Genomic DNA, 27,113 nt, shown 5'->3' with positions numbered 1-27,113 from the left:
GAATATTGAAGAGTTAGGTATTCCTCGGTATCATTGAAACATGACGACAACCCGAATGTGTAGTTCGATAAGAAAGAAATAACCAGTATTGTAACTATTTGGCTTGGCATCGACTTCAAACGTATCAGCACGGCTAGCACATGATTACACGCGGGATAACTCGCGCCGCGAGAAACAACAGTCGCGTGTCACAAATTTCTATCTCGACCTGTCAGTTTCTCGATTTTGGTAGCATAAGTTGGCAGATCGAGAAAAGAATTCCACGCGAGAGAGCCATCCCGCGCGCGACTTAGCCAGTGTGGCCATTTATACTTGGAACTAACTTTTCTTTCGTGGCAACACTGAATCGGTACTAACATAATCGGAAAAATAATGAATAGTCAGCTTTAGAAACGGAGCGTCCCTAGTCACGATAACTTTGTCTCCTTCTCGCAGTATTAAGATTAAAGAAATAGCAAATATTATTTTGAAGTCGGAAATGTCAATGTGTCAATCATAATTTGATTTGCTTTGTCGTTACAAGTTGGAGTACTAATGTACTAATCTAATCTAAAGATAATTACCTACCTAATAATTAAATACCACTCCTTACGAATGATTGGTGTTTTTTTTAAGATAATTGAGATTACCCGAAAGTGTTGGCTAATAAGCTACCATCTTTACGAAGAAGACTGAAGATCTCATGATAATCCCCAACATATCTTCCTTGTGGCTGGCTAGTTGCTGCACCGCTGGCTTTGAAGATAGATTGATGACATGCACAAGTCTGTCATCAAACACGGCGCCTATACGTAAGCATGCTGCTGCTGTGCGCAGCCATCCTGCCACGGAGGACAGAGAAGGGCTCAAGTTGGGAACCTACTCCATACAACGACACTCGAATGTTTAAAACAATGAGTTATTTTTGCGTGTTTTGTATTTTAGCGATCTATGGATGCAGCGTTAGTTTTTTAAGTTTTCTCATATTGCAAATACACAAAAACATTAAGTTATTTTATTTACTCTGACCTCTTTTAGATATTTAGATTTAAGTACGACTACTACGACTCCCACCGAACGGGCAGTCGGATCGCATTTCACATTTATGTGGCCGCAAGCCGGTCGGCTGCTCGCGGACGCGGAGACGCCTCCGGACGGATTCTATCGCTTCTGCGATATATAATATATAGGCACATTAAAAATGCGCTCCGGTGCGGCCTGACTCCAGCCAGTCGGTGGGAATCGTACATTAGGGTGGTAACTACAGAATACTCTTATTACGGCCGTGGCCTTTTGTAAGGTGGAGGTTGAGTTGGGCTGCCAGATTCATTATTTTGCATTATTTTATTATCTGCGTATAATAAAATAATGCATATAGTAACAAAAGTGTACTTAGACACCTACTTAGGGTAAGTAATAGGTAACCTAAGTACAGTAGGTGTAGGTTACCTTACCCAATCTGAAGGCTTTCTCCAAAGTTTTAAAATACATTGCGTTTTTGTACTACTACTACTACTTCACTCGCTCAGTGACCCAAACAAGATCTTGGGCTCTGACGCAAGAGAGCGCCACTCTGCCCTATCCTGCGCCACTTCACGCCAGTTGGTATTCCGAGGGCGAACAGGTCTTTTAGGACTTCGTCACTCCAGCGGTATCTGGGACGCCCAGACGGACGTTTTCCACCCGGGTGCACCACATACACTCTTCTCACAGCACGATCCTCTCCCATCCTCTCTAGGTGGTGCGTTTTTGTACACATATTATAAATCATTAGTACCCGGATATACCTATAATTAAACCCCAAGACCGCGGTTTATATCCCACAATCAATTGAAGCACGTGACGAGTTTTTGTACTTAGGTGGTGCTGGTGGTTTAATTAACTATTTGCGTATATATTTTTTAGGTGGTAGGTTGCATGCATTGACTGTAAAAACACGCGTGTAAGTGTAACGGGTTAGCACTGATTGACTAGCACTTAATTATTTCGTGGATTAATACGGATTTCCACAAAGTAATTTCTATTAATCACCCTCCAGTCAATTCGCCATCTAACTGTTTGCTTTGTTGATGTAGTGGCACAATCTTAGGCTTTTAATTTTTCTGTCGGGTTTTCATTTAACTTAAAAGAACAAACAAGTAAATGTGAAAAAATACAATCATTTTGTTATTACCGGCATGATATAGATATAGGTATCTTAATAGGTATGTTATAAAGCAATATCACGTACCTACACCTTACCTACCTAGCTAACGGACAAATCATAAAACTCAGGATTCATATTAAAATTACACAGAAAATTGCTGTAGTATGAAATAAATACAAAATATAGAAAATTAACTTTCTTTTAGGACCAAAGTCAACAAAACTTCGACAAAATATGCTTCTCGCGACCCTCTAGCCTCGAAGACAGTTTCTCTCCTTTTGACGTTGAAACGCGGGATATTTTCTCTCCCATAGTGCACTTGTGCTACGAGTTTCGAGAGTATCCCGCGTGGAACTGTCAAACGACAAAATTATGTCGCTTTGACATTTGTCCGCGAGACAGCGGGTTGTCGCGCGCGTCTTATGCTACCGATTCGCGAGAAAGCTCTATGTCGCGGCATTTTCTCGCCTGTCGACTGTCGCGCCCGTCATGTGCTAGCCGTGCAGTACCTAATATACTTTACTCTTTGCGTGTCAGTTTCTAGCAAAGAGTAAAGTACTTATGTTGCTAGCGTATATAAAACGGGTGATATTTTATTTGATACTTTTTCAAGTCGATTTTTATCAAGCTCTGGATCTGAAGCCAACACGATTTGAGGAGTTGGACCTCATTGGACCAACTTTCGGTACTAGACCTACACAAATGTTCCTTGAGAACTTACTTGCATGATAAACATAACGATGAGGACAAATCGCCAAAAGTGAAATACCTATGCGTTAAAGAGTCCCGTTCTGGTCATCATTAGCAATTCCACTTCATCAAGTGGCATTGTTTTGGATGTAAATGGTTGTATTGTCGATGATGATACTAAAATCGCTATATTTTTAGGAGTTCTCTGGATTCCACATTGATTCCATCAGAAGTGTGTTTTGACAATAACGGAACCAACTAGGTGATAAAAAAAAATTGATTGTAATGTAATTGATATTGGGTTAAAGTTATAAGGTAACATACATACAAAAAAAAACGGTCGAATTTATAATCTCCTTTTTTGACGTTGGTTAAAAATCCTAATAGTAAGTAGTTACAACAAAGAATTTGAAACAGAGTTTGTTACAATCATATTAAAAATATTAAAACGGGTGACTAACATGAATGACCCGTAAAATACATATTTTAAGTCGAAAAACGCTCCACATGTTTCACTCCGTTCCGAGGAATTTCGTCAGGAGCTCACGTTGGTGGACCGGCGCAGACTGCGGGCCGCAGCCGCAGCCCTCCGCGTCCGATGACTCTTGCCAAAACGCAAGCTCCTGACGTGATTCCTACCAAGAGGTGGATTATTCAAACAACCAAATGGAAAGGTCTACTGAGCAAACAAAACTCAGGAAGACAGAAAAAGATGGGTTGATAACATCATATCAATTGTATAGGAAGGAAATGGGAGATTACTGCCGAAGACAAAGAGAAATGGAAGAAGTTGGAGGAGGTTTTTACTCTAAAGGGATCAGTCCAACACCATCCAATGAAGTACGGGCCGAACGAGAGCCCGCCAGCGTTTATCCCTTTACCAGGCTAAGGGATATATATTTCCCACATGAAGCACTTCAAACATGTGTTCTATTTTAGATGAGTAAGACTGACATTCCATTGTCATTTCTGAACTGTCAGCCTGGTAAAGGGTTAAAAAAGGGTTGAACTCTTCCCTGATAGAGTAAGACCAAGCTAAGTTGGCAGCGATTCTGATAGCACACGACTGCGCAGCGGTGGCAGTATGGTTCCATTTTTAGGGTTCCGTAGCCAAATGGCAAAAAAACGGAACCCTTATAGATTCGTCATGTCCGTCTGTCTGTCCGATTCTGTCACAGCCACTTTTTTCCGAAACTATAAGAGCTGTACTGTTCAAACTTAGTAAGTGGATGTATTCTATGAACCGTATTAAGATTTTCACACAAAAATAGAAAAAAAAACAATACATTTTGGGGGTTCCCCATACTTAGAACTGGAACTCAAAAAATCTTTTTTCATCAAACCCATACGTGTGGGGTATCTATGGATAGGTCTTCAAAAATGATATTGAGGTTTCTAATATCATTTTTTTCTAAACTGAATAGTTTGCGCGAGAGAACCTTCCAAACGTGAAAAAAAATGTGTCCCCCCCCCTGTAACTTCTAAAATAACAGAATGAAAAATCTAAAAAAAATATATGATTTACATTACGATGCAAACTTCCACCGAAAATTGGTTTGAACGAGATCTAGTAAGTAGTTTTTTTAATAAGTCATAAAATAAAATATTTTTTTTTCATCAAACCCTTCCTTCAAAATACGTGTGGGGTATCTATGGATAGGTCTTCAAAAATGATATTAGGTTTCTAATATCATTTTTTTCTAAACTGAATAGTTTGCGCGAGAGACACTACCAAAGTGGTAAAATGTGTGTCCAAAGTGGTAAAATGTTGAACGAGATCTAGTAAGTAGTTTTTTTTAATACATCATAAATGGTACGGAACCCTTCATGGGCGAGTCCGACTCGCACTTGGCCGCTTTTTTTATCACTTTCGCGCTTACATACTTGTTCGAACGTGATAGGCATGGTGACAAATGATAAAGAGTCGACCATTCAGCCCTACAGCCTACAGGTGTTATTTAAAACGTCATCTATGAAATTATGACGTTTACTTTCACAGTCTGGGCTATCAAAATTGCTGCCAACTTAGCTTGGTCTGACTCTAGTTGCTGCCTTCGGGGACATTTCAATTTGTCAGTGAAATAAAAAAGCTCATCACGCAACAAATTATGTATTTGCGATTCAAAAACAGCTGTAAGTCGCAATAAATACAAAATCAATATAAACTTGTCTAATTCTATGTCCACTGAGTTCCCCGAGTTCAAGAAGAAGGTATTTAACTGCTAAACGCATAGAGTTAAGGAAGCTTTCATTTCTTTATCATCAAAATAATTGAAGTGTGAGTATGTGTGGTTAGGTAAGGTAAGGAGAAAACAGGGAACGCCGTGGTCAAGTTCCGAGCAGATTGGCCATATAGTTTTACCCTTTCAGGGCTGTAATTTAAGCCAATGAACAACAAAACCCATAAACCTAAAATTTTTCATTAATGTATATTAATTAACACATTGAGTTCACTTAAACTATACACACCAAAGAACACTGCACAGTGCTCATTGACATAGTAGTTTTTACTGCGGTAGCATATATTTTATGTCAATGTGCGAAATACTTAGGTACACTTATCTACATATGAAAAAGTGAATCACAGATTTTCTTATACGAATACTAGGTTTTTTCTTTTTTTGCATGACTCACTTTGCCTAGCCTTTTTGATATCCATCTCTTACCACGCTCGCTTCAAAGGGTCTACCACGAAAATCGAAATTTCGTTATCTGCCTCTCTACCGTTCTTGCATATTCAGGCGATAGGGAGGCGGATAAAGAATTTACGATTTTCGTTTCACAACTTCGTTCTTTCGTTCATCTATTTGCCTCTATCGCTCGAATATGTAAAAGCAATAAAGGTCGATAGTGAAATTTCCTCTGAACGCCCAGCAAGGATGGGTATAAAAAAGTCCAAATATTTAAGAGCCTAGGGGCTCCCGCAACTGTCTAGGCGCGCCTGCTTACGGTGTTCAGCCTGTGTCATTTTGTCCAGAACATTCTGCATCTCAGGCCAGGGTTCGTAGCGCTGGTAGAACACAAGGAACTTGTGAATCGTGGGGTTGCGTAGATCCATATTCCTCGAGATATTGTTCCAACAATGCTTCGAGAACTGGGTGTCTACCTAAGGAACAGACAAATGGTATGTTTTAAGAAGTGTATTTATGTGCTTGACACCAACGAACGGGATAGGTACCTATTTCCATTTAAGCTAAATTCCTAGTCAACCAGGCCTATCCTACAATACGACAAAAGGATTTGTGTTAGCATTAGCATCTATTACACTGTCAAAAGGCGGTAGATACTGATACGTAAAACCAACTCATACCCTGTGCATTACGCCTCCATATATTCCAACATAGCCCAGGACGAAGAAAATATCAAAAGCCACGCATATGAACAGTGGGATGGTCTCCCAATAGTGCAGCAATGCATAGCCGATCTGAAGCCTCTTCGGTATAATATTATTTTCGTACTGGTTCTCAGGAATCAGGCCGAAGATCTGGCGTACAGGTGCCCGAAACAGGGGCTCTGGCTTCCGTTTCGAAGTCAAGAAACTTGGCGTTGCCCCTTGCAGCGCTACCTTTGCAGCGCTGAGCAATCTTGATAAACACATAAAATATTGAAAAAAATTAAAGAAAATGTAGTATTGCTATATAATGACAAAAAAATTTGGGACGGATATTGGTTTTAGTTTGATGGATAGGTGTGTTGTGGCATTATATTGATGTTGATATATTTTGTCAATTTTGATTTAAACTTTAGAATCAAACAAAAGAATATTTCCTAGAACTATAGAAGAAAGGTTTTTCAATGAAGAATGAATAACTCTGAACAGTCTGATCTGAACCAAAGAGCATATAATCACTACGTTTTACGTTTCTGAACCTACACAACTGGCACAGCTTGACATCCCTTTACGTGCCACGGACTTGACAATTTCCGGATCCGGAGAGTCAAAGTGGGCCGTTGCAACTCTTTCTAATTAGGGTGACCATGAGTTATACATATAAGTAATCTGGGATATTAGGATAACGTGGAATATATAGTTTGGCCAATATCTTTTCTCATGTATAAATTATTAACTAATATAAACAGGACTTAATCGCGTATTAAGTTTTATGTTTACATCCGACGTTCCGAGGATGGCGTTGTCCCCGTGGTCTCGAAGTAGAACGTAGTGATTATATGCTCTTTGTCTCGAAGAAGACTGGCTAAAGTTGACATCAACATCTTCTAGCCGCGTGAGTTTTTCGAACTACTCGCACTTGGTCTTGTTTATTGACTTGAACATTTTCCGCACTAGGGATGTTACTGTGTCGACACACAACACTAACGATATCCGATTTTTCGACTGTCGATATTCGTTCTCGCTTACACATTCTAATAACTGGAGACCTACCGCAAAAACCGAAATTCGCAAATTGCGGAGATCTTTGTCTTTTACTCTCACTAAGACGTAATAAGACAGAGAAAAACGCCCGCAATTGATGAACTTCGATTTTCGCGGTTATAGCCCTGGATTCCATGTGGATGAGATTTATATTTTCTAATTAAAATACTTAAGGTGTTACGATGCCGGACATGTGTTTGAAAATTGTAAATTAATAAATGGCAGCCGTTATCCGCCACTGCCGAATTCAAAAATGGTCACGATTTTACATTTTGTAGTCTGCCTCTTTCGCACTCATGCGTGATGGCTTACGTTTTGCACACTTTAACTATATTTAATTCTTTAAGCGTCATCTACTCATCGTAGATCTGTGATTGCAACTAGTTTTCAAATTTGTCGCCTTTTTCTACTGACGGAAATGTATGTCTAACCTATATCGAATCGATAACGTATATATAAATAGTTAGTAAAACCGTTTCAGTATTAAAATATAATGTATAAACGTAAGTCTGGAATATTTAAGGACTTTGGATTTCAATTTTGGCAATTAATTATTCTGTAATAGCTATCATTCCACCAATTTAATCATGCCGATATATTGACATACCCAATAGGGTTGTTTCCATCTACAAATCTTAGGGCAGAATAGGGTTGTTTCCAATTTTTTGAAACGCTTGTATTACGTTCTATATTAACTAAAAGTTGCCCTAAAACTCAACTTTTATACTAAAAACGGCTTTAAATATGAAGGGTTCCGTACCATTATGACGTATTAAAAAATACTACTTATTAGATCTCGTTCAAACCAATTTTCGGTGGAAGATTGCATGGTAATGTATATCATATATATTTTTTTAGTTTTATCATTCTGTTATTTTAGAAGTAACAGGGGGGGGGACCACACATTTTACCAATTTGGAAGTGTCTCTCGCGCAAACTATTCAGTTTACCCATACGTGTGGGGTATCTATGGATAGGTCTTCTAAAATTATATTAGAAACCTCAATATCATTTTTGAAGACCTATCCATAGATACCCCACACGTATGGGTTTGATGAAAAAAAATTTTTTGAGATTCAGTTCTAAGTATGGGGAACCCCCAAAATTTATTGTTTTTTTTTTCTATTTTTGTGTAAAAATCTTAATGCGGTTCATAGAATACATCTACTTACCAAGTTTGAACAGTATAGTTCTTATAGTTTCGGAAAAAAGTGGCTGTGACATAATCAGACAGACAGACGGACATGACGAATCCATAAGGGTTCCGTTTTTTGCCATTTGGCTACGGAACCCTAATTATGACGTTTACTTATGACTTGCACAGGCTGGGCTATCAAAATCGCTGAATAGTAATCTTGGTCTAAAGCTATCCATTTGTGTAATTCAAACGCTTTACGCGTTGAATAAGCGCTTATGCGAGTAATATTATATCTATGCCTAACACTCTCCATAAATGCCAAGTACACGTCAGAGATTTTTTGACGTTTAATTTTTTTGACATCTCTATTGACTTGAGAGTATTGAGATTCTTGAGTTTTGAGTTGGCTATTAGCCGCAATAATTAAAATATTCAACTGCTCGATTATTTAAATAAAACCATTATGAAGTATAAAGGATTATTATGTTTCATGATATTACTTACTTATTACCAGGGCGAGGCCCAGACTCGGGCAAAAGGGGTGGGTGTTGTTTCAGATAATTACATTTTAACCGGCTTGAATTTTTTCTAACTAATTTCCTCAATTTTCAGTTGGAAGAGAAGGTGCAGCAGTTAACGGATATGACAGCAAAGCGGTCAATTATTTCTTTGAACGTTAATAAGTTCAAAGACTACGTGAGATCGCCCCCGAGAGATTATTCTTTCATAGTGATGTTCACTGCCATGGCACCATCGAGACGCTGCGCGATCTGCCAGCACGTTTACGATGAGTTCATGATTGTCGCCAATTCCTTCAGGTTCTCGCCGTCTCACAATAACAAACTGTTCTTCGGAATGGTTGATTTTGATGAAGGATCTGACATTTTCCAAATGGTAAGTAGATTAATTGATTGACACATATTTTTTCAGTTCTTATTAAGTATTTGTAAAAGAAATTATGTGTAACGGATTAGTAGCGTGAAAGAATAATGTGAATTGTGATTATCTCTTATTACGAGGTTTTAAAGAGTTAATTAATATTAGTATTATTAAGTAAATAGAAGCATAGTTATGACAAGATGGCTGGTCTAGTTCAGGGGTCACCAGGTGGCAGACCGCGGTCTGGATCCGTACTGTCAACCTATTTAATTTTTTTGCTTATTTAATAAACTCAAGTAGAAATGGACTGAATTGTTATTTTATTTTAAGAACCGGACCTCTGAAGAAACTTATTGGTGGTCCCTGGTCTAGTTGGAAGGACTGTATGTTTTATCACCTTGATTAACTTAGTTATATTCTTATAGTGCAGACAGTAAAAAGAATTAAAAAGTAATGTCATGAATAATGTAGGAAATTCAAAGTTATAAGAAACTGCGGTGCAGCATTGTTTCTAAAAAAAAACACATGTATGTATACAACATGTCTCTACTCTGTGGAAATTGACCGAGATCCGAGGAATGTCCTAATATGATAAATTATTTGATTAGATAAACATTTAAAAAAAATATTTTTAAAGTGAAATTAATTAAAATAAATCATCAATAAATAGGAGCATACTGTATTAGTCATTTACAATGAAGATAAGATTAAATTGACAGTAGTGACATGACATACTCTTTAATTACCATGTATCTACATACAGGCTGTTCTCGGCCGAGGCATGTCTACACTGGCCGGTTTGTGCATGAGGAAATTGCCTCGCGCGTATGCTCGCTCTCTCGTTTGGAATGAGACTTTGTGTATAGGTTAGAAATACTCTAAACGATACGTCCTATTCATCTATGTCCAGAGGGTAGAGACCTGTTGTACGACTTGTACATACCCGCATTGAGTGATATTTTCACTAGGAATATGTGTGACAGACTGATGCTCTGAAGCTGAGACGGGCGCAGAGTAGTAGCAACCCAAGACGACACTTCCTGTCTAACCACATAGTGAAAGTGTGGAACAGTTTTGCCCGAATCCGCAATCAGTGCACCCTCAGTGAACTCTTTTAAAAACAGACTCTACAGACATTTTATAAATGGACAAAACACTAGTGCAGGATATTGATGTCCACATATCACCTATAAGCTGCCTGTGCATTCACAAATAATAATAGTAGTAGTAGTAGTAGTAAAACTCTATTGTACAGAAATGAAAACAAAACAGGAAATAAAACACTCATCATTAGTACTAAGGCGAACTTATCGAAGGTTAACAGTCTAACTTCCATAAGTCAGTCAGATGCTTTAACAACTTTTTGCACACCTATATTCCGTACATGGCGGGAAAAAGTTGATAACTCCAGATATAAATTTGAAGAAATTTGAACTTAAAATAGAATTACATAAGGTTACGCTGGTACCATATATTGTGTAATGATTTTCTTGATAAAATATTTCTTTTTTTTGAGAAAGCAATGAAACAAAAGAAATGCTACTTTATTTGGTTTAAGTAAACTTCTAATTTTATTTTTTTATTTTTTATTGGGCAAATTAATTTGATTAAAACAGAGTGTAATGCACATTGTGCCTTACGAGGAGAGATAAATTTAGTGATGTAATGAAATCATTAATTAAAGCTAGTATAGCTTTGGCTAATCATTCTGTAATGTTATTACAGTTACGGCTCAACACAGCCCCGGTTATCATGCACTTCCCTGCCAAAGGGAAACCTAAGCCTGCCGACTCCATGGACTTTGAGAGGGCAGGCATTCATGCCGAGGCTATTGCCAAGTGGATTCAAGACAGGACTGATGTTCAGGTAACACTTAACTTCTTGCATGTTTATGCTCAAAATCGACTTTTAATTTAACCCCCAACGCAAAAAGGGGGTGTTATAACTTATAGTTTGACGCTGTGTGTGTCGTCTGTCAATTTGTAAGATTTTAGTGTAGATCAAAACAAATATGTTATTTTTAACGTGACCTTTCTTAACATTCATGACTGTAATGTCTTTTAAGTTTGCAATAAAGATTCATTAAACTGTTGTTTTAATAATCTTGTACACATATTACCTGCTAGGCACTATTTTTCCAGGCCACTCTTTATTACTACATATACATATATGTGGTTCTAAAATAGGATACCTATTGGAAGATAATATGTTTACGGAAGACATCTGCCAATGGCCTGTAGTTCTGTACAAAGCGACCAACTTTTTATTTTTGTCAAAGTGACTTACATCATAACTCAGTGAATTTGGTCCCTTTTTGAATTGATAAAAAAAACTGAGTTGCTCGTTTTCTGCATAACTATGATCTGTTTTTTACCTAAACATCTACTTTTTCTGCTGACAAATTGGTTTTCTTGACTGGTATCTTTTCTTATCTTTTCTTAAAATATGTACATAAATCATTACAGATCCGCATTTTCCGCCCGCCGAACTATTCCGGAGCTGTTGCATTCCTCATGCTGTTCGTCCTAGTAGCCGGTTTCCTGTACCTTAGACGGAACAACCTCGAGTTCCTGTACAACAAGCAGATGTGGGCGGTCGCTGCTGTGTTCTTCTGTTTCGCCATGGTGTCCGGTCAGATGTGGAACCAGATCAGAGGCCCTCCATTCTTCCATAGGAGTAAGAACGGACCGGTGTATATTAATGGCGGATCCCATGGACAGTTCGTGTTGGAGAGCTATATTGTAGCAATTTTAAGTATCCTTTTTAAAGTCACTGGCTGACCTTGACTTTGTCCAAATTTTTACTAATACTATCGACAAACGCAATAACGACTTCCGTCCTCCCGTTCTCTCAAACTCTCGATTCCTTCTCACCGTACTGGTTTTATGTCTAACTCTTTCGCCGTTGAGGCAATCCGTCTCTGGAATTCCCTCCCTCTCTTTATTCGAGAAGCCCCAAGCAAACCCGTTTTCAAACGACTACTTCGCAAGCATCTTCTGTCAGAAGAACTTAAATAAGGTTCACCATCATGTATATGTACATAATTATATGTATTAGTCTATCTTTTATACATTATATAAGTAGTAGTATTTAACTATTTATATATTTTTAATATTATTTTTTTAATATTACTTCACGTTTAATTTTTTCCTTATTATTTGTTATTATTTTTTCCTGCACCAACATACACAAATGTCTCTGTTTGACCCAATGGTTGACTGGTAGAGAATGCCTTTTGGCATTAAGTACGCCATTTGTACATTTTTCTTTATGTGTGCAATAAAGTTTATTAAATAAATAAATAAATAAACGACGGTCCAAATTTGTCGGGACCACGTAGGATGGAACTCTAAAACTGTGGTTATTCCCACTAGTTACACTATAGTTAATAAACTAGTGGGAATAACCACAGTTTTTGAGTTCCATCCTACGTGGTCCCGACAAGTTTGGGCCGTCGTTATTGCGTTTGTCGAGTTACTGGTGTAACTGCTGGGAATTTTTTAGTGTTCCCGTAAACTGCCTTAAAAAATTCCCAGTAGTCACCACTGGCAACAACTTGGTGGTAATTAGTGGGAATAACCCAAAACGGCTGATACTGACTCTGTTCTGAATATTTTTTGTACAAAATCACTTTTAAGTTCTATTATCATACCTCGGTTTGTCGGGGGCAAAAATACACCAGTGGTAGTGATTAATTAAATATCGTCTCAAGGTTTATCAGTAGAAGCAATCTCTAAATCGTAATAACAAATGTCGTGCCTCCTCCTCGAACTAAACGCTATTAATCAAAAGTGTCAGCTCTTCCAATCCAACTTAAAATTACATTAAGTTTTGGACCCAGGTATATCTCCTTAAACTACGTTGAGGTATGGGCAGTGTGAATGTCATCTCGTTTTCTGGTACGGTACAGCACAGCGGATGTCATTACATATCTAGAGCAGAGCCCAACTGGGGAAGTTTTTTTTTTTTTTTTTTTATACTACGTCGGTGGCAAACAAGCATACGGCCCGCCTGATGGTAAGCAGTCTCCGTAGCCTATGTACGCCTGCAACTCCAGAGGAGTTACATACGCGTTGCCGACCCTAAACCCGCCCCCCCTCGATGAGCTCTGGCAACCTTAGTCACCGGCAGGAACACAACCTCCCCTCCACCTTACAGAAAACCGCAGCCAAATAACACTACATAGTGTTGTGTTCCTGTCGGTGAGTAAGGTTGCCAGAGCTCAACGAGGGTGAGGAGTGTTAGGGTCAGCAACGCGCAAGTAACTCCTCTGGAGTTGCAGGCGTCCATACGCTACGGAGACTGCTTACCATCATGCGCTTCGAAGATCCATCGCGTATGCGTGTTTGCCACCGACGTAGTATAAAAAAAAAATCCATTTGGGCGAAACCCAAAACAACTTTGCTTTGCTGAAATATATATATAAATTCCTTAACACCTACATCAGATGCTGCAGTAGTAGTGGGCATGATTCTCATGATAGAAGCGGCCGGAGGAGTGAAGAGTGCAGAGCCAACACGCAGCGCAGCCGAGGGAAAGAGACGGCGCTTCCAATCTGTCGTCGGGCTTGTACTAGTGTGCGTGTTCTTCTCTCTACTACTGTCTGTGTTCAGAGCCAAGACGCAGGGATATCCCTACAGGTGAGTTTGAACCTTATTACAGAGGATTAGAGTCCTACAATAAATGTCGGACTGTTACCCCCTTATTCATAAACGTGTACTAAAGTTACGATGCCGCTGATCATCGTTTGTCCCTTTCCATCATTCCAATACGTCGGAAAGCGACAAACGATTGAAACGATGATCAGCGGCATCGTAACTTTAGTACACGTTTATAAATAAGGGGGTTAGAGTTCCAATGGTAAGATGTGTAAAATCCATGCGCATTGCAGTAAAGGGATAGAGACTGTATTTTTAATCTGTGGTAGAGACCCTTGTCACTAGGTGTGCAATAGAGTTAATTTTGAAAAGACGGCGTCAGTTGTTATTCTAGTCGGCGGCAGTACAAGTAGTATAAGACGATATTATTTGCCAAATTTCATAGTTTTAGGTCGACAGAAAGTACCCTATGAATTTCGATTTCCTTGAGGGTGTCGTGATATACGTTTTTTCCAGCTTTAAGGGACTGTAGACCTGAGTATATGGTTTTTATTTCAACTCGATACCTCCAGACGTTCCGGAGACAGCGTTGACAGACAGACAGACCGACAACAAATTTATCCTTTAAGCGTTCCGTTTTTTTCCTTTTGAGGTACGGAACCCAAAAATGTCTATAGTCTGTGGTTTATGTTTCTTTAGATTTGTCATATGTAATGTCATTCTTTGTTAAACGATTGTAGCGCCATCTGCGTTAAAGTTTTCGCGTTCATTCACATTTCTCAGAAATCTGCATCTCATCATTAGATAAATCGGAGCTGTTAAGGTGTTCAACAATACCTCAACAATGCCGCTGTTCTTAACACGTACTAAAGAGCATGTTCAGATATTTTTGAGCACTATGGCCGCTCCGTAAAATGTCGATGACATTGCGACATAATATTGCGACAGTATATGATTTTAGTATAATATTGATTTATTTTAAAATTATATTTAATGTCATTAACGGGTCTGACGCGATTAAGGGCCTGTTTCACAATGTCCAAGTAAAGTCTTGAATAAGCTACTTGCCTCTTATCTGACGAATAAAGTCATCCACGGCGTTTCACAATCTTCAAATAAGTCTAACTAGTAGATAAACTGCTAAGTTTTGCATGAAGTTGTAGTTAAATCTGACAGTTAATTTATTTGTTAATTAGCTAGCTATCCAATACATACTTTACTTAGATATTGTGAAACAGGCCGTAAATTTTATTATTTTACCTATTTTGTCTTCCTTCGCTTTTGCTACCTGCTGAAACGTTGGAAAAAAGGTAAATTAATTGAATCTAATGCATTAGACCCGTCATAGTACCTACATTGTGCAACGAGGCGGGTAAGTGAAATTTTGCCACGAGGGTGGTTATTCCCGAGAGCCGCAGGCTGGAGGGAATTAAAGATCCGAGTTTGCAATATTCTTACCCCCGGAGTTACACACAATGTTTTTCATCACAATTGCGAAGAAAAAACTAAATTTTAAGGACAATAATTCTTAAATACGGTGACATATCAAACCTTCGTCCGCCATTTTGTAATTTTTTGGCAGGTGAGGGATCGAAGGCACAGACCTATTCGGCATTCAGCCACGATTGAAAATTATGTAAAACTATATGATTTAACATAAACAAAAATATTAAATTCTAATCGTCAGTATTTTAAACTTAAAACCCATTTATGCTACTTGGTTTGTATGAATAAGTGACATAATTAAAGAAAAAAAGCTATAACTCGCTTTTTTTAGGGTTCCGTAGCCAAATGGCATAAAACGGAACCCTTATAGTTTCGCCATGTCCGTCTGTCTGTCTGTCTGTCTGTCCGAGGCTTTGCTCCGTGGTCGTTAGTGCTAGAAAGCTGAAATTTGGCATGGATATATAAATCAATAAAGCCGACAAAGTCGTACAATAAAATCTAAAAATTTTTTTTTTAGGGTACCTCCCCTACACGTAAAGTGGGGGTGAATTTTTTTTTTCGCTTCAACCCTAGAGTGTGGGGTATCGTTGGAAAGGTCTTTCAAAACTAATAGGGGTTTTCAAGAAACACTTTTTGACAAAGTGAATATATTCGGAGATAATCGCTCCGAAAGAAAAAAAAAATGTGTCCCCCCCCCTCTAACAAAAAATTGAAAAAAATCGTGGAAGTAGAGCTTAAGAAAGACATTAAATGAAAACTATAGCGGACATGATCAGTTTAGCTCTTTTTGAGTTATCGCAAAAAGTTTTCCCTTCATAGTAAAAAGACTTACTTTAATTACGTACTGATTATGCAAATTTGCCTGTTTGTTTAACTCGGGTGAAAGGTACCGTTTACTACACTTTAAGCTCCAGTGACGGAAGAGTAACTACGGAACCCTACACTGAGCGTGGCCCGACATGCTCTTGGCCGGTTTTTTCATAATCGATAACTTCCGCGGGAACAAAATATAGGCCTTCGTCCTTCAGCACACCTGCATGAAATAAGACCTTTTACGAGCAAGTGTGATAAAAATGACATTAAATATATGTAGTGTGTACAAAACGCGAGAGTTTAAAGTGTTTATTTTTAAAACTCTTTTGTTTCAGTTTCCTATTCAAGTAAGGCGGCTGTTAAATAATATAAGTAATTTGCAATAATATGAGTGAAAAGTTATTTTTATTTAACACTTTTTAATGATTTAAGTATGTACACACTGGAACTGCGGCGTGATGAAATACAGTGTATTAAAATATAACATTTATTTTATTTTAACCTTTTACTTTAGCATATTAAGATATGTAGTTATAAGAAAATATTCATTCGGTTCGGTGCCAGCATATAGTACTTATAATCAGAGATTTAATATTATTCACGCGTCGAATAACAGTAACAGTATCTCCAATTCGCTTTTGAATAGGCTTCATTTAAAAAATAATTTAAGAAATATGTTTTTATAATATATGTATCAATAAAATAATGTGCTGTACTTCCAAAAAATGTCTACAAATAAATACGTGTCAGCTGCTCCATCATTGAACGCGCGAAGTAAAATCATTACTTTTCTGTAATAATTGGTTTCTGGTATAATCAGTAAAATTGTCGGTATTGATGTTATTTTATCCTAAATAAATTTGTTAGGTTAGGTTAGGCCATAGAGAAATAAAAAGTAAATACTCACTCCATACTGCATACCTGACGATAGATGTTGCGACGAACCGAACGACAAGTCTAATGCTCAACAATTTTAAGCTAATATTATAATCGGAACTCTATTTTCAACTCCTTCTATTTGTAATATTAGTTGTAAATTGTTGAGAAATACAATTTTGTTCATTCGCGACATCCGAGACATCTAGTGTCAAGTAGCGGTACTGATAATTCCGCTACTCGATGCTAGATGTCGACTACGAAAATAATAAGACTTTTGGTACCAAAACTGATGTATGGAGTGACCACTCTATGCTTACTTCTTATTTCTCTATGGCACAGCGTAACTGTGTATAGACACACATTTTGTGTATAACAATTATGTCACGAATCATAAATTTTTCCTATAATCGTTAATTCTCTTTCGTTCATTTGCGAATTTTATAGCCGCATGCGTTTAGCAACAGGTACTGTTTGAACACTAGTATTCACTAGCTATAATCACATTTGGCTTGTAGGTATTACGCCGTGTTCATGGTAGGTAAATACTGATAACATAACACGAATACCTACTATTTATTTATTTATCAGCATCCTAGAGTTGTCCAAGCTTTTGCCACGGCTCATGGGAGCCTGGAGTCAGCTTGGCAAATTATTTATTTATATACCGAGTTAATAAGACTCATTTAACTTTTTCGCCGCCATTGACTTGATATAAAATCAGTAAATTTCGTGCCTGACACGCCACAACTTCATATCAAGTCGTTTTTTATATTTTTAAGTTAGATATTATCAGTCATATTAAGAGTCATCAGATCAGCGATATTAAGAGTCCCCGGCAAGTTCGGCTGAATTTCACCTTCCCATACAAACGGAGTTTCGTTCTCATTTTAAAACTACGTTGGATTGTAATTAAACTTTGCACATACAATGAGATGAGGTATATCAAGTTCTGTAATAAGTTTGTATAGCTCTAGTTTTGTATAAAAACTTAAATTTTAAAACTAAAATATGAAAAGTTACATAAACTAACAGGACTTGATTTACCTTCTCGTATCGTATCGTAAGTACTTTTTAGAGGAATCTAGCAGTCGTTTTAAAATGAAAGTATATATGACGTTTACTATAACGTTTACTACGTTTGTATGGAGATACGAGCTTGCTGGGGACCCTTAAATATACTCATTGCATCCACTATTTTGCAGATCCCTAGAATCATCTTACAAAACTGGGAAGTGACTATTCCCTTCATTAGCCTAATAGCATTTTATTGCCGATGGCAAATTCTGGACCTTATTCACAAGAAGGACACTTGGGCCGTGGCAGCGCTGTTACTCTGTTTCACGATGGTATCAGGACAAATGTGGAATAAGATAAGCAAACCTTTATTTACTTTCAAGAACCAAGAAGGCCCTATTTTCATTAGTAATAAACTGACAAAACAGTTCTTGGCCGAGAGTTACATTGTGGCTGTTTTGAGTATCCTTTGGAAAACTTTTATCTTTATATGTATAGTAAACATTCCTATAATGGCACAGGCACCAGTAATGGGATGGTATAGTATAGACAAATCCTGTAATAGTACATTACTACAGACGCCGGGACGAAAGGGGTTGCCGGCCGAAGACATGTATAGACGGCTGAGTGAAGCGAAGCCGGATAGGTCTGAGGCGGGCAACCCCATATTTCCCGCCGAGGTATGTAGGTATAGTGCATTTCTCCATGCAATGAAATAATAATAAAAATAGGATGATGATGATGATGATTGTTTAATGTCCTAATGTGATAGGTTATTCAGTGCGTGGGGTATTGAAGGGGAACAAAAATTTGATTATTTTGCCGCTACGACGCACGCCATTACGCTTTTTTTCTTTTTAGTGTTTTTTTTTATTACTTTGGGGTTTCCTAAAGGGGAACAAAAATTTGATGTTTTTTGCGCTACGACGCACGGTTTAGGAGATACAGCCCTATAAAGATTTATACAGCCCTAAAAGTAATTAAATTTTCGTTCCCATGTAGGAAACCCTGAAATAATAATAATAAAACACAAAAAAGAATGTTGCTTAGTTTTTTATAACTGAATGTCATGATGCCTGTGCCACAAATTTATGTGAAATGGAAATTAAAAAAGAGGACTACCGGCCTAGGCCTGCAAGATTTGTATGAAATTCCATCGAACTCTTGTCCTAGCCGCACCTGAAACGTCATACTTCGCAGCCTATTATAAGGAACATATTATCAATATTTCATTGCATGTTTGAGAAAAATAAGTATTTATCATCAGTTTTTAAACACTGGCAACATTTAACCATAAACAAGAGCCATAGAGCGGTTTAAGTTTGATGTTTCATTGATTTTTATTTGTTTTAAAATTAATGGCGCCGTACATCTCATGACCAAAAAATCATAGTTTTTATTTGGTAGTAGTATTACTACAGTGGTTTCAGTAGAAACCAATTGCAGTATCTTTCATTAAATACATTGAAAACATAAACGATGAATAGGACATTCAACTTTTAACGCATAAAGTGGTAGATTTTTTACAGGTGCCGAGAAAATATCAAAGTACTCCATTCCCTTAAATGACCCATGACTGGTGCCGTTAGCATATTTTGTACAATTTCACCCTTTGACCGCCGACTGCCATGGCTGACAAAATTCACAGTGAACCCTTAATACATTCCAATGAAGTTTAATGTAGTTGTACCTAATGAAGTTTTAGTATTGTGTGTTCATTGTGTTATATAAAATAGAGCGGTCAAACGGTTAACACATTCACTGCCAACGTTTTCGTAGCGCTACGCTCATAACCGATCCCAGCGTTTTCCCGCTTTGTAGAGGAAAGCGACTACGAACAGATAACCCGCCGAGCGGGTTCCCGGCACTCAATGTGTTAATCAATAGGGAATATTACGTGAAACTCTGCGTAGGAGGCGCCACTACCACAATCCATTACAATCTGAGGGTCTACCGCGAAACAAATAAATCTAAATTTCGTTATCTAACCTCTTTATCACTTGCATATTCGAGCGATAAAGAGGCAGATAACTGAATTCCGATTTGCAGCACTAGCACCTATCGTAAACCATAGAGTAACTTACACATACTTAGCCTTACACTGTGTTTTGACAAGTTTTCACAGATGACATTGATGCATCAAGGTGGTTTGTTTACAAGGGCCTACCGGGAAACGTGGAAATCGAAATTTAGTTATCTGCGTCTTTATCGCTCGAATATGCAAGAGTGATAGAGAGGTTAGATAACGAAATTTAGATTTTCTTGTTTCGCGGCAGAACCTCCGATTTTGATGGATTGCGAGGTGCCCCCTGCGCATAGTTTCGCGTAATGTTCCCTTATAGAATAGTAGGTATAGATCGTGTTAAAATGAATGAGAATGCTCGGCGACGCGTGTCTTCACTCGTTTTGTCATGTTGTTAAAGGTTAGATTTGATGACACAAACTATAAGTAGGTAAGGTAATTTAAGAACGGTATGATTTCTTGACTAGGCATATCTAACAGATGGCGCGATAGTGCTAGGTATGATACTGGTCATAGAGGGGGCGGGAGGAGTGAGGACGGAAAGGGACGGAAGAGGTAAAAGAAAGAGACGGAAGCTCCTAATGCTGGCGGGAATCGTGCTGATGTTTGCGTCCTTCGTAACTCTTCTGGGTGCATTTAAAATCAAGAACCCATGGTATCCCTATAGGTAAATATTCATTTATTAAACCAGTAAGTACAATATTTGAGTAAAGCCTGGCCAGAAATATATGATCATTGCCAAAAGGGCGCTGTTATTCTCATGTATAGGATGGCAGTTCAGTTTAGTATGAAAAATTTCGTTCCAATGAAATTCCGCAATATGGCGCGTGATCTTATATTACTGGTCAGACTTTATATACTCTAGTACACCCACTTTGTCGGTAGAAATTTAAAAAATCGGCCAAGTGCATGTCGGGCCATGCTCAGTGTAGGGTTTCGTAGTTACCATTCTGTCAGAACAGGCCAAACTGGAGCCCCCGTTATATTAGTAACGTCTTTTGACTAAGAATAGAATATTTATTGCAATAACTCAAAAACGACTGGACCGATCATATTTGCTATCTATAGTTTTTATTGAAACTAAAGCTTTTGTTTCACGGTTTTTTTCCATATTTTTTGGGCCCATGGTTCAACAGTTAGAGGGGGTTCATTTTGAAAGATCTATCCAACGATACCCCACACTGGGTCAATGCAAAAAAAAGATACCCTAAAATATATTTTTTTATAGTTTTTATTTTACCGTTCTGTCGCAATGTATGATTTATGAATCCATGCCAAATTGCAGCTTTCTAGCACTAACGATGACGGAGCAAAGCCTCGGACGGACGGACAGACGAATATGGCGAAACTATAAGCGTTTCTAGGTGACTACGAAACCCTAAAAATGTAGGCTTAAATAAAAGAGTTCTTCCCATACTGACAAAGTGGGTGTGTTTGAGTATACTTCTTTGAACAGGTGCAAATTTTGTTAGTCACTTCCGGGAAATAGAGTTAAACATTGATGATTTTACACTACGGAGTTAGAAAAAAAGACGTATTATTTTACGTGAAAAATAAAAACTAATAACTAGAAAAAAACATTTAGGCCCCTGGTTAATTGGGCTTAAATCATTGAAAATAAGCTCCATTAGCGCCTATTTCAAGGACTAGATCGAATTATAAATCATCTGTAGTTAATTAAGCCTAATATTAAACAATTACTTTCTCCTTTCAGTTTCTAAATGAATTGCTGCATCGAACGGGGTTGGCAAAAAAGCGGATTAGGTCTTCCAACAAATTAAAATATATATTTTACTTTGTGTACCACTTTAATAAGAAACAATAGTTTACTCTTTTCTACACTCCTTGCACAAGTGCGCCGCGATAGCATATCGCGGGTGAAAAAGACTACTAGAAAAATAAAATATAATTGTCGCGGTGCACTCCTGCTAGGAGTACTGAGCAATAAGACTGCTACAGTTGACTATAGCCGAAAAAGTTACAGTACAAATAAAGAGACGCTTTCCACATCGATTTTCGTACATTGACCCGCCTGTTGCTATCTCTATTGCACGCGCGTGATTATATTGCTGGTTGTCAATGTCACTGTGCTTGCTTGAGAGCACTATTCTGCCGAATCCTACACCAAGTCAGACGCTGCCACGCTGTTATGTCGTCGCCCAAATCTAATGTTTGTCTTTGGTTTTTTTGTTTCCTTGTATTTCCTTTTATTTTGTAGTTTCACACAATGCTGTGTCACTTATTTGAATAATAGATAAATAAATAGTTATGCGCGTGCAATAAAGATAGCAAGCGGCGGGTCAACGTACGAAAATCTATGTGAAAGCGTCTCTTTTTAGTACAATGAACCGTACTTTATTATTCTGTTTTATATAAAATACTCGTGGTGACCACTTTTTATATAAATAAAAGGTTAATAAACCCAAAATATTGTAAACATTCGATCGATTTTCCATCAGTCTTGTCAAAGGTATTATTTTGGTATTAAAATTACACTTGGCGCGAGCCCTCGCTATAGGCTTGCCACCTGAGTCGGTCCGTGAAATACTGTTGCGTGGTTGAGTTCAAGTATGCCCAGCAAGTAAGGGGCGTATTTAAATATTTGGCGCCCGGGCCAATTAGATTCGCCGCCCCATATGATTAAATATTTAATTCAAAGGAAAAACAATACTGTTTTGCTGCCCTTTGCGGCAGGCCCCGGGCCATGGCCCCCTTGGCCCTAGATTAAAAGTTAAAAACTTGATTACAGTCCAAATTAATATGGATCCGCGCAAACAGCCCACGAACCGTCTCAGTTGTGATACGCTACTACGCTACTGTCGAGAATGTGACGTGTCAATTAGATTTATTTTACATATGAATAAATTATCAACCATAATTAATATTTTTACCTAACCTATAACAAAAATAAAATATCTAAGTAGCTTCTCTTATTAAGACGGAATAACATGTAAAATAATTACAATTCTTTGATAAAGGCAAAGAGAATTTGAAATACAGGTGTATTGTCAAAGAAAACTTTGTAGCGACGTAAATTTACTGCCATCTTTCGACACATAATGAAAACTTTTAGAACGCCATTTGACTTTGATCCTTATTCTTTCAAGTGGCCACTATCTAAAGGTTATGGTGCCATCGCTCAAAACGATGCTGCTTTACCTTTGACCTTTGATCTATAAGTTGTCGCCACTTTTTGATATTTAACAAACACACAAATCAGTGAAAGAATAAGGATCAAAGACAAATGGCATTCTAAAAGTTTTAATCATGTGTCGACAGATGCCAGTAAGTGTATGTCGCTACAAAGTTTTTTTGACAATACACCTCTATTTCAAATTCTCTTTGATAAAGGCATTGGAATGTCACTATTAATTTAAATAAATATTTGAGTTAGTAACAAATTATAAACTACATTTTACGAGTATGTTTCTTCTTATTCCCTACACGGCGGTATGTTTAGCCTTTTTAAAATTCAATTAAATTTGGTTCAGTCTTAAAATACATAAGGAAAAATGGCTTTCCTATTCTTTGGATACGTTTTAAACGTTGCCTTGTACCACTCGTTGGCTTGAATCGCAGTCTGGATCTGAAAGATAAATCAAACATTAAAGCCAAAAATTTACAAAAAAAAAACAATCGGTCTCCTGCTTGAGAGGAGGCGGAGGAGGAGAGGAGGGGTGGAAGCGTTGGAGGCCTGGCGGTAAGAGCGTGCGACTTGGAATCAGGAGGTCGCGGGTTCAAATCCCGGTTCGTACCAAAGAGTTTTTTTGAAGTTATGCACGAAATATCGTTTGATATTCACCAGTCGCTTTTCGGTGAAGGGAAACATCGTGAGGAAACAGAAATAATACCAATAAGGCCTAGTTTACCCTCTGGGTTGGAAGGTTAGATGTCAGTCGCTTTCGTAAAAACTAGTGCCTAATATGCCAATTTTAGGGATTAGTTACCAGGGGGACTACCAGGCCTGTTCCCAGCAGTGGGACGTCTATAGGGCAGAGATTTTATATTAAAAAAAAATATAACCTTGATCGGAAAAACGAAAGGTGTAAAGGTTTTGAAGTGATAAGAATCGAGTCGATCTTTGTTTCAACGCGCCGTCAACGCGCGTTTGTATAAATACACATGCGATTCACACTCAAGTCAGATGCAGCGTATAGACCTTCGCACACTACATGGATGTAGGCAGTTTGTAGCGAATGTAGTGATACAAACGCGATGCTAACGCGCTTACAACGCGCGTTTGTATCGATACAGACGTGCTGGTCAAATGAGTTTTAGTAGACTCTGTAGGAAACCCCAGCAGTCAAAAAACAGGCGCGAGCATCGATTCAAACTCGCGTTTGTATCGCGACAAACGCAAACAAACTCCTTCGTGGAATGAAAAACGCGCCGTCAATGCGTTATACAGACACGGTGTCCCACTTTACGACTAAAACTGACCTGATTTCCAAGCACCCACAGATAAATACAGAAGTATGTTTTCGTCGGTACCAGAAGCAGTAGCGCCGTGTACATGATCACCTCGCACATTCGGTGGGGGCTCGACACCAGCTCGAACCTCCTTCCGTGCGGTATCCCATGGTCCTCTGTTACTACTTGGCCTGGAAAAATGGATGGAAGGATGAATAATCGACTGGTGTTGCCATCCTTTTGTGGGATTTTCTATGTTAAATCTCATGGAGTAAAATTATGTAGTTCCAACGGTTGCCGATAGCTCTAATGTGCGACCTGTTTGACAATTCAGCGCCACTTCTCGCTCCACCGACTTCGCATCTTGCGTACACAAAATCGCGTTCCTCCAGTATTCAGCGCCATCTATTGAACGGAAGTTGAGTTATTTTGACAAGAGGTCCAGGCTTCGAACGAAAGGGATGGAACTGAGACCTACTTTAAAATAACACATCTTCCCTTAATAAATGGCGCTACAAGCGACCCGAAACCGTTGAAGCCCGAAAGGTTTAAGCGCCCAAAAAAATAGATGGAACTGAGACCTGCTGTTAGCATCAGACTCTGTATGACGTTCATAAGGTACTAATTTCTTACCCGACTTTTTGTCTTTGCGAAGATTGGCAAAGATGACATTGCTTTGGTACTGTTCGTACCACGCCCACAGAAAGATCAGGATGCAGGGAATAGAAAGGTATTTGGTGCGAGCGTCGGTCCATATCATAGTGTTTCTGTTTTGGTTTCCTGAAGACAAAAGGCATACAATTTCAAAACACTTCTTATTGTATAGTATAGGAATTTGAAGGGAGATTGACGTTCCATGTAAGGATGTAAGGCCAGATTTAAACAAGCATTAAACCATCTGTAATATTACGACAATAAAGAGAATATCGTGTCCCACCAATTTTCTTTTAAATCATTGCGATAAATTACATGAATTTGAGGTTGGTATTGTAAAAATGTTTTATCTGGTTTCTCCTGATCTAAGAATATAAGCATATCTATCAATTTGGCGTATAAAGGCTTGTTAAAACAAAGATTTTATATCATATATGACATTATTCATGGAACTATAACACCATTTTCTAATAGCCAAATGACCCAATTCTACAAGAACATTTATTCTGACCTAAAGCCGGGTCCAGACAGTGTAACGTGTAACGAAAGATTAAGTGTAATACATCGTCAACGTGTGGACGCTAAAAACCGACAGCCGATGGCTCCACACGCAGAATTCCTGTTAAATTACATGTTACATCCGTCTAGCCCCAGCTTACAACATTCGCCTGGAGCACTTGTAGTAGAAAGTAATATTATCACATGTCGGTAATACCTCGGCTCACGAGAACTTAGGTATAATTGACACTATCATGATAATTTACTGTCACCATATTTTATACAGTCTAAGATCCATAATAAAGAAGGTCGATCTTTACTGATTTGCATACTGGATAAAAATTATATTTTATCAAATAAAATATGTTCCTGCCGGGCTAGCACATGATTGGCGCGATAGTATCTCATGGCGGAATAGACTACCTGTTCCTCTTTAATTAACATACTTAGAAATAGGCGGGTGGTCTATCTCGCCGTGAGATATTGTAGCACCAATCATGATTACAATAGCACATGTGCTAGGCCTACTGAACATATACCGTTTACCGGATAGTGTTGTAACTGCTCCCTCGGTCAATGTTTTTAAAAACAGATTGGACAAGTGGCTTTTAAACAATAACTTAGACTGATGTTACTTAGTGATGTGATACGACTTTACAAACTTTGAACTGTATAATACAGGACACTGTGTGACATAGGCTCATCAGCTAAATAGCTGCTCGCCTATAATTATATAATAAATATAATTATATAATAAAGGAAATAATAATATACTTTGTCCAAATATATGTGAATACCTAGACTTCTTCAATGCATATATGGTGACTATACAAGCAAAATATTTCTAATAATATGAGTTTATTTAGAAAATGATCTTACCACAAAACAAAGGAGCTTCACCAACACCAGCTATAATGCAGGCAAAGTAGTGGATAATACCGGCGAGGTAGTGACTCAAATTCATCTTGCTGTTTTTGGCAAAGATCTGGAGGTAGTGTGTCTCATAAAATCTTCGGGCGCATTGAATGGTCAGCAGGGACATGGCAATGAGTGCTGCAGTTGCTGACACTAGAATACAAGAAATTTTAGAGTTGAAACATGGTTACTATAATATTTGTTTTAATCCTATTTCAAAAAAGGGTAACATGTTTCATTATCACATTTATATTGACTTTAACAGAATTAAATTGAGTTAGGGTATCACTTATCATGCTTAATAAGCTTAAAATTTACCTATGAAATAGAAAAGTTTTGATTTGTACATACAAATGGGGACTTCACATACACCTTTGAATTTCTTTGCAGATGTATGCAGGTTTCCTCACGATGTTATCCTTCATCGAAAAGCTAGTGGTAAATATCAAATGACATATCATACATAAGTTCCGAAAACTCATTGGTACGAGCCAGAATTTGATCCTGTGATCTCTGGATTGAAAGTCGGACGTCATATCCACTCGGCTACCACCGCTTTTACACACAAATAAGAAAATTTTGTGTATAAGAAAAATATGTATATTTTGAAGTTCTTTGACCTGATTTCAGTAATATTTAATATTAATATGACTATT

At 38.0% G+C, this 27,113-nt stretch overlaps 4 protein-coding genes across 5 annotated transcripts in view; 2 read left to right on the top strand and 2 right to left on the bottom strand.

The window, feature by feature from the left end:
• The first annotated feature begins 636 nt into the window (after positions 1-636).
• On the top strand, positions 637-21,774 carry LOC133517449 (tumor suppressor candidate 3). 2 transcript variants are annotated; one of them, XM_061850779.1, is made up of 10 exons: positions 637-651; positions 8,744-8,869; positions 8,941-9,222; positions 10,933-11,073; positions 11,673-11,961; positions 13,655-13,847; positions 16,400-17,407; positions 18,146-18,419; positions 20,461-20,647; positions 21,695-21,774. In XM_061850779.1, the coding sequence occupies exons 2-7, from the start codon at positions 8,792-8,794 to the stop codon at positions 16,413-16,415; spliced, it is 999 nt and encodes a 332-aa protein (XP_061706763.1). In that variant the 5' UTR covers positions 637-651; positions 8,744-8,791; the 3' UTR covers positions 16,416-17,407; positions 18,146-18,419; positions 20,461-20,647; positions 21,695-21,774. The 2 variants fall into 2 exon arrangements, with proteins under 2 accessions (XP_061706763.1, XP_061706762.1); XM_061850778.1 differs by lacking the exon at positions 637-651 and having other exon boundaries at positions 8,683-8,869.
• On the bottom strand, positions 4,910-6,704 carry LOC133517456 (uncharacterized). Its single transcript, XM_061850788.1, has 2 exons — positions 6,126-6,704; positions 4,910-5,921 (listed from the first exon to the last, which is right to left on the bottom strand). Exons 1-2 carry the CDS (start codon positions 6,411-6,413, stop codon positions 5,727-5,729), a joined length of 483 nt encoding a protein of 160 aa, XP_061706772.1. The 5' UTR covers positions 6,414-6,704; the 3' UTR covers positions 4,910-5,726.
• The window catches only part of LOC133517450 (polyprenol reductase), a 6,245-nt gene continuing 899 nt past the window's right edge, over positions 21,768-27,113 (bottom strand). The window contains exons 2-5 of the mRNA XM_061850780.1: positions 26,422-26,610; positions 25,024-25,170; positions 24,421-24,581; positions 21,768-23,566 (exon numbers count right to left, since the gene is read on the bottom strand). Of these exons, the coding sequence (XP_061706764.1) occupies positions 23,474-23,566; positions 24,421-24,581; positions 25,024-25,170; positions 26,422-26,610 (590 nt within the window). The 3' untranslated portion in view covers positions 21,768-23,473. The remainder of the gene's footprint in view (positions 23,567-24,420; positions 24,582-25,023; positions 25,171-26,421; positions 26,611-27,113) is intronic.
• Positions 26,733-27,113, top strand: part of LOC133517460 (bombyxin A-3 homolog) — a 14,469-nt gene continuing 14,088 nt past the window's right edge. Inside the window, exon 1 of the mRNA XM_061850791.1 lies at positions 26,733-26,895. Coding sequence (XP_061706775.1) covers positions 26,848-26,895 — 48 coding nt within the window. The 5' untranslated portion in view covers positions 26,733-26,847. The remainder of the gene's footprint in view (positions 26,896-27,113) is intronic.

Source organism: Cydia pomonella, chromosome 4, assembly GCF_033807575.1.
Source record: "Cydia pomonella isolate Wapato2018A chromosome 4, ilCydPomo1, whole genome shotgun sequence".
NCBI classification, from domain to species: domain Eukaryota; kingdom Metazoa; phylum Arthropoda; class Insecta; order Lepidoptera; family Tortricidae; genus Cydia; species Cydia pomonella.
The sequence above is the reverse complement of the archived record's forward strand: the minus strand, read 5'-3'. Positions and strand labels throughout refer to the sequence as shown.